Source organism: Toxorhynchites rutilus, chromosome 1, assembly GCF_029784135.1.
Source record: "Toxorhynchites rutilus septentrionalis strain SRP chromosome 1, ASM2978413v1, whole genome shotgun sequence".
NCBI lineage: Eukaryota > Metazoa > Arthropoda > Insecta > Diptera > Culicidae > Toxorhynchites > Toxorhynchites rutilus.
The window spans coordinates 117,106,149-117,118,562 of NC_073744.1; the positions used below are offsets into that span (position 1 = coordinate 117,106,149).

At 40.5% G+C, this 12,414-nt stretch overlaps 2 protein-coding genes across 2 annotated transcripts in view; both read left to right on the top strand.

Annotated features, from left to right (window-relative positions):
- Positions 1-12,414, top strand: part of LOC129761691 (ragulator complex protein LAMTOR3 homolog) — a 305,844-nt gene that overhangs the window by 219,004 nt on the left and 74,426 nt on the right. The window lies entirely within an intron of this gene.
- On the top strand, positions 10,488-12,350 carry LOC129761687 (probable glucosamine 6-phosphate N-acetyltransferase). Its single transcript, XM_055759423.1, has 4 exons — positions 10,488-10,912; positions 11,257-11,467; positions 11,521-11,710; positions 11,761-12,350. The coding sequence occupies exons 1-4, from the start codon at positions 10,892-10,894 to the stop codon at positions 11,924-11,926; spliced, it is 588 nt and encodes a 195-aa protein (XP_055615398.1). The 5' UTR covers positions 10,488-10,891; the 3' UTR covers positions 11,927-12,350.

Here is a 12,414-nt window from a genome sequence, read left to right on the forward strand (position 1 = left end):
CTTATTCTATTGTTAGTAAGAAGGGATTTGATTTCTCGCGAAGGAAAAGGAAAAGGAGAATATAAGGATATAAGGACAATCACACACGAAGATCGATAGCTTTTAGGAAGACATATATTTGGGACATGTAATCAAGGTCTAACCGAGCCAACACATCTCTCACCGGCACATTGGGCTGCCTTCCTCTAGCCCGAAGAGAGTTTTCTAAATTCGATCTGGCAACAAGATACTCCTCGCACGACCAAACAACGTGTTCGATGTCGTGGTAACCTTGGCCACAAGCACAGATATTGCCATCGGCAAGATTAAAACGAAAGAGTAGCGCGTCTAACGAACAGTGATTGGACATGAGTCGGGAGAAGGTGCGAATAAAGTCCCGACTCAAGTCCAGACTTTTGAACCATGGTTTGAGGCTAACCTTAGGGATAATCGAGTGAAACCACCGGCCCAATTCATCTTCGTTCCATTTACGTTGCCAGTTAGCGATGGTATTTTTACGGACTAAAGAATAAAATTCATTGAAAGCGATTTGACGCTGATAAATATCGCCTTCAATTGCACCTACCTTTGCCAATGAGTCAGCCCTCTCGTTACCCGGAATTGAGCAATGTGAAGGGACCCAGACAAAGGTAATGACATAACAGCGTCTGGTTAAAGCACTCAAATTTTCTCGTATTCTCTCAAGGAAGTACGGCGAGTGCTTTTCCGGCCTCACTGAACGGATAGCTTCGACAGAGCTAAGACTATCCGTTACAATGTAATAGTGTTCAACAGGTCGTGAGGCGACGCTGTCCAGCGCCCAGTGTATCGCTGCCAATTCAGCAATATACACAGAGCAAGGATTCTGAAGACTGTGGGAGGTGCTAAAAATTTCGTTGAACACTCCAAATTCTGTGGACTCATTCATAGAGGACCCATCAGTAAAGTACATATTATCACAATTGACACGCCCATACTTTGCATTGAAGATCGTAGGAACGATCCCCGATCGATGATAATCTGGAATTCCATGGATTTTCTCCTTCATGAACAGATCAAAATGTACAGAGGAATTGATGTAGTCAGGAAAACAAACACGGTTGGGAGTATACGAAGAAGGATCAACCTGCATGGAGATGAATTCATGATATGAGCTCATGAATCCTGAATGAAAATTTAGCTCGGTAAGCTGCTCAAAATTTCCGATCACCAATGGGTTCATAAACTTACACCGGATGAGGAACCGAAGAGATAATAAATTGAAGCGATCTTTTAGTGGGAGTACGCCTGCCAAAACCTCGAGACTCATGGTATGCGTTGAGGGCATACATCCCAACGCAATACGGAGACAAAGATACTGAATTCGCTCGAGTTTAATGAGATGTGTTTTGGCAGCTGATTGAAAACAGAAACTGCCATACTCCATCACTGAGAGAATAGTTGTTCGATACAACATTATAAGATCTTCGGGATGGGCTCCCCACCAGGTGCCGGTAATTATACGGAGAAAGTTTATTCTTTGTTGGCATTTTTTACTCAGATACCTAATATGGGCCCCCCAAGTACATTTGGAGTCGAACCAGACCCCAAGATACTTGAATGACATAGCATGAGTGATCGGTTTACCCAAAAGTTGAAGCTTTGGTTTTGCTGGTCTATGCTTCCTAGAAAAAACCACCATCTCTGTTTTCTCCGTGGAGAATTCGATCCCTAGCCCAATGGTCCAGGTTGAAAAATTGTTCAAAGTATCTTGTAAGGGACCTTGCAGGTCGGATTCGTTTGATCCTACGACAGACACCACTCCATCATCTGCAAGTTGTCTTAGGCTGCAATTTTGTGTAAGACAATTGTCGATGTCGTTTACATAGAAGTTGTACAAAAGGGGGCTTTAACATGAGCCCTGGGGGAGGCCCATGTAGGAGACCCGATTTACTGTCGAATCCCCGTGAGAAAAATTCAACTGTTTCTCACAAAGCAAGTTATATAACATATTATTCAACAGAGGCGGCAGACCCCGAGAGTGTAATTTGTCTGACAAAACCTCTATTGAAACTGAATCAAAGGCCCCCTTTATGTCCAAGAATACTGAAGCCATTTGTTTTTTTTCGGCGTAAGCCATTTGAATTTCTGAAGAAAGCAACGCAAGACAATCATTCGTCCCCTTGCCCCTGCGGAACCCATATTGTGTATCTGAGAGGAGGCCATTCGTTTCAACCCATTGATCAAGGCGAAACAAGATTATTTTCTCCAACAATTTCCGTATACAAGACAGCATTGCTATTGGGCGGTACGAATTGAAGTCGGACGCGGGTTTTCCGGGTTTTTGAATAGCTATAATTCGCACTTGTCTCCAATCATCTGGAACAATATTATGCTCCAGAAACCGATTGAATAAATTCAACAAGCGATGTTTCGCCACATCAGGGAGGTTTTTTAATAAGTTGAACTTAATTCTATCCGTTCCTGGAGCAGAATTGTTACAAGAAAGGAGAGCAAGAGAGAATTCTACCATCGAAAACTCGGAATCAAGATCGCACCTATCTTGTGGTATATCTCGAACAATTTTTTGCACAGGAGCGGAATCAGGACAAACCTTCCGTGCAAAATTAAAAATCCATCGATGTGAATATTCTTCGCTTTCATTCGATGAAGAGCGATTTCTCATGTTTCGAGCCACTTTCCATAATTTTTTCATTGACGTTTCTCGTGACAAACCTCCCACGAAATTTCGCCAATAAGCACGTTTTTTCCCTTTGATCAAGTTTTTAAATTGATTTTCAAGGTCCAAATACGTTTGAAAATTCTCAATGGTTCCACGTTTCCGAAAAGCTTTAAATGCGTTCGATTTATCCTGATAAAGCTTGGAACATTGGCTATCCCACCATGGATTGGGAGGCCTTCGACGAATAGTGGAACCTGGGATGGGTTTCGTTTGAGCGCGAACCGCGCTGTCATATATCAAACGAGAAAGGAAGTTATACTCCTCCAATGGAGGTAAACCATCTCTGGAATTGATGGCTAGAGTAATCGCGTCCGCATATTTTTTCCAGTCAATGTGTCTTGTGAGGTCATATGCCAAATTTATAGATTCAGAAGAATTCGACCCAGTGGTGATGGAAATTTTGATTGGCAAGTGATCACTACCGTTGGGGTCCTGGATTACATTCCACTTGCAATCTAACGATAGTGAATTCGAGCAAAGCGAGAGGTCAAGAGCACTTGGGTTAGCAGGAGGTTTAGGTACACGTGTTGTTTCCCCAGTGTTCAAAACGGTCATATTGAAGCTGTTACAAAGGTCATATATCAACAATGAACGATTGTCGTCGTACTGTTCCCCCCAGGCAGTTCCGTGAGAGTTGAAGTCTCCCAAGATCAATCGTGGCTCAGGAAGGAGTGAGCACATGTCAACAAGTTGATTGCGGCTAACCGCAGCTCTCGGAGGCCAATACAAGCTGACAATACAGAGGTCTTTGCCTCTGATGTTTGCATGACAAGCAACAGCTTCGATCCCTCCAATAGGTGGAAGGTCAATTCGAAAAAATGAGTGGCACTTATTGATACCCAATAGCACTCCTCCGTATCTGTCATCACGGTCCAAGCGTATAATATTAAAATCGTGGAAAGAGAGATCATCTCGCGAAGAAAGCCAAGTTTCGGACAGAGCAAAAACATCACAATTGAAGTTATGAATTAAAAATTTGAATGTATCCAATTTAGGGATAAGACTACGACAATTCCACTGTAAAACAGTGATGTCTCCGACCTCTCTATTTAAATTAGACATCAAGAGAGATAATCATTGCAAGGAGGGGCCATGTTTGCATCAATTGCTGCAAAATTGTCTTTAGTACTGGAAGCATTGCGGTGACAATGGTTCTGATGGAGTCGGAAACATTAAAACACTTGAAGATTTGGTCCAAAAGGTCAGACAACTTTATAAATCCCGATTGGGAAGTTGAACTGGACGGAAAAACAGGGACAGTTGGGGTTTTTGATGTCCCCTCGAGTGCTGGGCCATTCGAAGGTGAATTATTCCCACGGAATCCAGGAGGAACCTGATTTTGCTTGTCCGCTGCACTCGATTTTTTAGGCATGCTAACAGGGGGTATCACCGGAGGGGCTTGTCCTTGAACTTTGGGAGTGGTCACATTTTTGCGCCGGGGATTCCCTTGGAAAATGAACGGTGTGCCCCCGTTAGCTGTGTCCGCTTCTATTTCGTCAACGGGCAACGTGGCGAAGACATTTTGTGTGTTGATTGGTTGTTGTTGTTGGGCCCGTGGAGAAGCGCCCTTTAAAATATCCGCAAAAGTGCGTTTCGAGCGTTCCTTCAAAGAGCGCTTCTGTTTCTCCCAGCGACTCTTGTAAGTTTCACACACTGAGAGCTCGTGTGGGGATCCCCCGCAATATGGACATTTATGCTCAGTCGCACTGCAGGATTTCCCCTCATGTTGCTCTCCGCAAGTGGCACAGCGCTCCTTGTTGGCACAATAATCTGAAGTGTGACCAACTGACTTGCATTTTTGGCAAGTCATGGGCTTTGGCACGAAGAGTCGCACAGGCAATCTCAATTTGCCCACCATGACGTAGTCAGGTAGAGCGGAACCAGCAAAAGTTACTCGAAACGAGTCTGACGGCGTGAATTTAGTTTTTCCCTCTTCCTGGGATACTTTTCCTAGTTGGCGGCTGTCCAAAATTTTAACACCCACCAACGGGAGTCTTTTAAATTTACCAACTCCTTCTTTTATCATTTCGCACGTCAGACCAGTTTCAGTTACCACCCCCGAGATTTCTACGTCATGGGAGGGCACGTAGACGCGATACTCTAGGGAGAATCTCTCGTCGATCACAATTGCATTCGCGTGTTTCCGATCACTCACGACAACACGCAGTTTGTTCGGTCTAACCTTAGAGATTTCGACCACGGAGGAATATAATCTTGCCAGATCTTTCGAAACCTGAATGACATTAATTGACTTTCCTTTTGGTTTAGGCCGGAAAAAAACAACCCATGGACCAGCTCCAAGTGCATCGTCTGGATAGACCTTGACACGAGGAGAGGAAACAACTGAGGGGGAGGACGAGGTCGATTGTTGAACGGGAGCGGGATCAGTAGGGCTGGGAGGCAAGTTCGGTAGTAGAGCGGAAGCGGGAGCGGGAGATTGAGGGGGCGAGGAGGAAAAGTTTGCCAATTTTCTTGAGGGGGGCTTGTTAAGGTAGATTACCTCTTTCTCTGAAGAGACATCTTCTGAGGGGGGAACGCGTTTAAGCGACTTCCCAGCCCCCGTTGTAGCTAGTGAGGAGGAAACAGTAGTTTCAATCTCCATGTCAACATGACATTCTGCCATTACGGCAGTTATAAAATAATATAATTTTTATTTTTTTTTGTATTTCTAAACCTAATATATATTATACCTAAATCGCACACCAATGCGAATGAATTGAAACGGTGTCCCAATCGAACCGCGTGGCAATCGCTCGGCACAGATGCAACGGTATATCGCACCAAAACACGATGATGGAATCGATGACGATGCTAAAGCACACACAGCGATGATACGGCACACGCACCGCGTCCGCCGTGGAGGACTTCTTCCTCACGCTGGTAGTGATTGCTGCTCTCCTCACTCGCGCAATAAAGAGAACCCCGTTAGGGCGAAATAACTTCACCAGCCACGAACTGATAACGGTATAATCTCCACTCTATAATAGACGCGAACAAATTTGCGACCGATGTCTTCGGACTGCGCGAGCTGAATGATAATCAATTATTGGATGCCTAAAATATTTTTTCAGTCTGTTCTTCGAACCTTTCGATACATGGTTAGGTTACCTTGAATATTTCAGTTGATTTTTTCCATGTTCGGTGTTTGGTATTGTTTACTACTGTTGAAAATTGAAGAGTGGCAAACAAAATAGTGTTTGTACAAATATCAAATCAAACCTTATCTGTCAAAAAATAACAAATATTTGACCTCCGGGCAAACAGTGTACGGCCACCTTTAATGGCTAAAATGATTTAAAATCGAAATTATTTCAAATAATCACGACCGAATCGCGCTGTTCAGTGCTTAAAATAAACAAACACCCTCACTTTTGTGGTTCTGAGCTCTAATGTAGATGTCGCAAGAGCTGATTCAGCTTCGCGTAAATTCATCAATTGACTAATTTACGTTGGATTTACAACCAGATGGCGCAGCGAGTAAAATGAGGATGTTTTGTTTTTTGACGTAGGACTACGTCTTTCATTTCTATACCGGGGTGTGAAATCAAAGTTTCGAAAACGAAAGCGTTACGCCGGAGACCGAGATTTTGAGCGTTAATAGCTCCTAAACAACTGAACGAAATGGTATGATAAACACTTCATTCGAAAGATAAAATGTCTACGCGTTATATACTTGTTACTTTTTGATCCAAAAACTTGTTTCAATAGTCTTAAAATTACTTTCAAAACAGGCTATTGAAATCACCAATCGGTATATAAGCGAGCGGCGCTCGGAAATCCACTCAGTTCTAATTGAACAGCGATTGGAGCATGTTGTCGCTGTTGCGGTGAAGCTCTTTATTTATCATGAAAGCGCGGATGAACGGTGTCACCAAGAGCCTGTTTGTGCACCCTAGGCCAGAAGGGAATCTATCAGGAGGAGAGTGATGCCACAAACGGTTCCCTGGGAAGACATCGCTACACACACATACACGCGCGGCTATTAACAGGTGGTTATCGAGTTGGCATTAACCACTGGTGGGCTTCCAGTATCGAGGAAAATGTGGAAATATCTAATCGTTACTGAAAATAATCTGCCAGTTCCTTTGGGAATTTTCAAAATATATTCATGTGAAAGAGTTTAATTGAATGTTTTCTATCCATGTAACACTTTGACCAAATACATTTGGTTATGTGGTTTTTCAATCAATCGCAATTAACAGGATAGCTTCAGAAGATTATTCTTCCCCATCAGTAGGATATTTCCGTATCCAATATTGTATGCGCCCGCAATCGATTATTGCTCCGTCGCCGAAAGTTCCGAGCTCAGAGAGTTCATTCCCCTCTAGTTTGCCTTCCAAATTGCCATCGTAAACCACACCTTCTCTCGATTCAATCACACACAAAAAGCATACTTAAGCGATATTCTGGTGGTGAGACACATTCATTTTTCGTGAGGACATCGACAAGACAACATCGTTGCCTAACGTGCTGGAGGAGGTGGACGGCGAAGGATCGACACATACACGCGCAGAGCTCTTTCCGTTAGGATGCCATTCAGCATCGAGAAAGTTCCGGAAAGATCTAATCATTGCTGGAAAATAATCTGCCAGTTCCTTTGGGAATTTTCAAAATATATTCATGTGAAAGAGTTTAATTGAATGTTTTCTATCCATGTTACACTGTGACCAAATATGTTTCAATCAAGTGCTATTAACAGGTGGTTATCGAGTTGGCATTAACCACTGGTGGGCTTCCAGTATCGAGGAAAATGTGGAAATATCTAATCGTTACTGAACATAATCTGCCAGTTCCTTTGGGAATTTTCAAAATATATTCATGTGAAAGAGTTTAATTGAATGTTTTCTATCCATGTTACACTGTGACCAAATACATTAGGTTTTGTGGTTTTTCAATCAATCGCAATCAACAGGATAGCTTCTGAAGATTATTCTTCCCCATCAGTAGGATATTTCCGTATCCAATATTGGATGCATAAAACCTTGTGCCTCCAACGTAACGCTCTCGTTTTCGAAGTTCTCCAAATATTCATTCATTCAGAATGAATTCAGATTCAACTTCATACAAATGATCTCTAAATCAACGATAGTCCTACGTCACCCTTGCGGTTATACCATAGATATAACCCACTTCCTGTTTTTTGGTATGAAATTCGTTCAAATTTTCTAGAAAAATTTGAATTTATCTTCAAATTTCCCGGTTTCATGTATTTTTTCCACGCTGAAAAGGTTAGAAAATCATCATTTTACAATGTGCTATGTGTATTACGAGGAATGGCTTGTTATAAGTTTTGTAACTTTAATTTTTTTCAACTAAGTAAACGATGAATAGAGTGTTTTGCGCTAAAAATACTGCAAATTCTTCTCGTATCGGCCGTTACAGAATCAATGATATCAGCCAATTTCATATGATATCGAGTTCATCGCAATTATCCATAGTATCAATAACCAGTATGCATTATCAAACATGAAATTTTCGAAGATTATCTATGACTTTGGTCAAATCGCGTGTTGAAACTATCGTAAATATACAAAATTCCAACTTTCTTACCATATACTGACGACATTCAATGGCTGAAATGAATCTGAATTGAAATAAAATGAATAATCACCACCGAATCTTGCTTTTCAGTGCGTACAGCTGTACTACCGTTGTACTTCGAAAATTGTATGTCTGTCACCATATACAGCGCTAGAACCATGCAAGCAACTCGGTACAATCGCTGTATCTGTACCGACCTGTTTCACCGTTGTACATAGTTACAGTTGTACTGTGCGCAGCGCCATAGACGGTTAGTGGTGGGTAGCATGAACAAACCGAATCAAAACACTTGATAAATTTGTTTTTGAGTTTTAGAACCCCCGCTCACTACAGACTTTTTTTCAGCCGACAGTTTGTTCGGATCGGCCTACTGGTGCAAAAACCGACCCAACTGAATCGGTGTAATGTGCGCACATGCATACCTCTCCGTACTGATTAAGAAGCCGACCGAACTCGACAAGTCAGTCTGCAGTCTGCGGGGGCTCTTAGGTTACATTATCATCATTTTCTTAGTTCAAAAACAAAATCCAGATGCCTCACCGATCGTTTACATTTACAACGTAAACGATCGGTGAGACATCTGGATTTTGTTTTTGAACTAAGAAAATGATGCTAATGTAACCTAAAACTCAAAAACAAATCAAGTATATTTTACTTCCGGGCTTTCCAAGGTAGTTCTCACATGCAGGAATCGTGCATTTTTCTACTTGTGTTTGATTGTGCTCTCGAATTTCCTTCTTTAATTCAACCATTGTCAACATTTTTATAGTTTTCACTACTGAAAGAGGTAAATAAATAACATGTTATATATAAAATTGCGCAGAACTAAATTTCTTACAAACTCATCGCAATCAAATAATCTTTTATTATTATAACATTGTAATTTATGGAAAGAACTACAAAGCTTCCATAAGCGCACATGGCAAAATTTAAAACCATCATCACTTTCACCGCAGCGCCGCCTAGGTGTAGATTTGTACGTTAGATCGCCAATATTTAACTTCCGGAATTTCCAAGGTAGTTCTCGCATGCAGGAACCATGCGTTTTTCAACTTGTTTTTGATTGTACTCTCGAATTTCCCTTTTTTGATTCAACCATTGTCAACATTTATACAATTTTCACTACTGAAAGAGGTAAGAAAATAACATATGAGCTTAGAACGGCTTAGAATGACAGGGGTGTAAGTGATTTGATTTGATAGCAAACTTAAATTGGAAAGTTTTTGCAGTTGCGTTATTACCTAAATAAAAAGTTGATGAAGAGAAAACGATCAAGTCACTTACACCCCTTGCATTGTGAGCCCCTCATATATTATATATAAAGTTGCGCAGAATTAAATTTCCTCCAAACTCATCGCAATCAAATAATATTTTATGATTATAACATTGGGATTTATGGAAAGAACTGTGAACCTTTCATAAACTCACATTGTAAAATTTAAAACAATCATAACTTTCACCGCAGCGCCGCCTAGGTGTAGATTTGTACGTTAGATCGCCAATCCCTTTGTCATCGAGAATACACGCTAAAAAATCGTTTTGAAACCAGACCTAAACAATCATTTGACAGATTTTTGACAAAGTAAAAACTATTTTCGAATTCGAACATGCATTAATATGAAATTAGAAATTAGGACGCGCTGGCCTAATAAGGTGGGCCTACAGATCTTTTGAGAAATGTTTGAGTTATAAGCATTCAGCATCTTTCATTGTTCTGCATGTTCTGTGTTTAGGTTTTCATTTCAACAGACAGTTGCATGATTTCATGCAAAATTTGGGTCAAATCATTATGAAACCGTGAGTATTTGGATCATTGGTTGGTTCGTTCAATGTACACCTCATATAGAACGCAAATAATCACGACACCACACTTTGTTTCCCAATCCTAATATACCTCGCCTACTACTCGACCTGAATTGAAAGTAATTGGACCGTTTAGTTAAAGTGAACAGGGATGCCAAATGTGAAAACATGTTATTGATTTGAAGACATTTGGATTGCTGTGAAGGCATTGTATTTTTTTCCGAAGAATTTCAAAACTGTAGCGTTCTGTTTTCTTTTAAGAATAGTAATGATTGACCGAAAATCTCTAAAATAAATTTATGCAATCCAAACTCATTTTATACAGTGTATGTTTTATCAACTGCATTGTTTGAATTTTTTTGTACAAGTATTGAAAGAGAAATATCTGCCACCCCTAGTAATGAAGTCAAAGAATATAAACAAAACAATACATTAACACTTCGCACTGATATATGAATTACGTACTCGTGAAAGTTGTTTGGTGTTTCTAGATTTCAACTATTTTCATTCATTTACACCTGATTTTTTATTTACACCTATACATAACTACTCATGTTCCTTTCTAGTTTCATGCTCTTCCACGCTGGCACATTCTCTCGAGCATTAATCGACCGGCAAGTGCCAGTGAAGGATCGCTGAGCCGATCCGCAAACACGAGTTTGTATAGTTAGACAATAGTTTGAAAAAGTTCTGAAAGGAAGAACAAATATATAAAAATGTATGTATGTGTTAAATAGTCTCATGATTTCGACGATATAATTATTTTGTGTTTGGAAGAACATCAGATGTTGCACTGAATGATTTTAATAAAAGTCTGCTGGTGACTCTCCCCAACTATTCGCAACAATGGGAGCCTCTCATCCCGAAGTAAGTATGGATCGTTCGATGTGACGCAATTAAAACAATATTTGTAATATATTATTAGATCGCAAACGTGGCAGTTGTCAATCAGGATATTATAGAACAAGTCTTGTTTTCATTAATTTACGATTCATAACACATATTTGTGACTGCATGGAACTGGTTACGTATTTATCCATTTGGTAAAACTGGTTCTGTAGAAAACTGCATGACAATAAAACAAATTTGAAAGAAATAATAAGGCGATTGCGGAAGCAATGTTGTGTGGATAAATGAATGAACGCACGACGCACACATGCTGCCTGTTCAAGTATACTTTCAAGGTTAACCCTCCACAATTTTTCTTTCAGCAAGAACTGTCGCTGTACGACCGTTCCCTCCTATTAGATCTGGATTTTTCGCGTTCGCAGGCTAAATTTGAACCATCCATTTCCGCGGCCTGCCCCGGAGAACCATGGCTAAAGGTTCGTCCTCTGCAGAGCGGAGACTACCACCGTGGTTTTATACAGATCCTGACCCAACTGACTTCAGTGGGCGATGTGTCTTTGGCGCAGTTTTTGAGTATGATGAGAAGGTAAATTTACAATCAAACACTAACTAAACGGATTTTGCAGATCGCTTCGCACAAATGCGGGCCAGTGGAGATTACTACGTCACGGTGATTGTTGACAGTCGGTCTGATAAAATTATTGGTAGTGCAACACTTGTATTGGAGCACAAATTTATCCACGGCTGTTCCGTCCGGGGTCGGCTCGAAGATGTTGTTGTGGATGACACTTACCGAGGAAAACAACTTGGAAAACTGTAAGTTTTAATTAGTAACGGAATATGCTTGAATAACGGTTTCGTTCCAGGATTGTCGTCACTGTATCTTTGCTCGCGCAACGTCTTGGCTGTTACAAGATGTCACTCGATTGCAAAGACAAGCTTGTACCCTTTTACAAATCGATCGGTTATGTGTTAGAACCTGGTAATGCTAACACCATGAATATACGATACGAACAGCAGGATCCATCCTGACAATTAGCCGCCAGTGCTGCTAACAGAAAATCCAAGCTCTAAACATTGCTCTATACATTACTATGTTATATATGCAAAGTTACATGAAACTGTTAATATGGTTTAGTTATAAAACGTATTCTGATAGTCCGTTATGTTCACATGTAACATGTTGTTCAATAGAACACTCTGCATAGCAATGATTTCAGGAACAAAGCATAATTTGATTCCAATTGGGTTTTCCACAGTGGCACCTGGCACATAAAGGAAATATTTTTATTCTGTTTTTATATCAATATTTTCTAATTGCTCGCATTTTCTGTCTGGTGGTCGTGCTTCCGAAATTTGCTGAAAATTTATAATCATCGGTACTTACTTAATGAATTATTTTAAAATTACTTAAATGAAATTAAATAAATTATTATAACATTGAACAAAAAACAAACCTAAACAGTGTTTATGATTCTATAACTTACTAAAAACACAGAAAATATGCGTCAAGTCTTCAC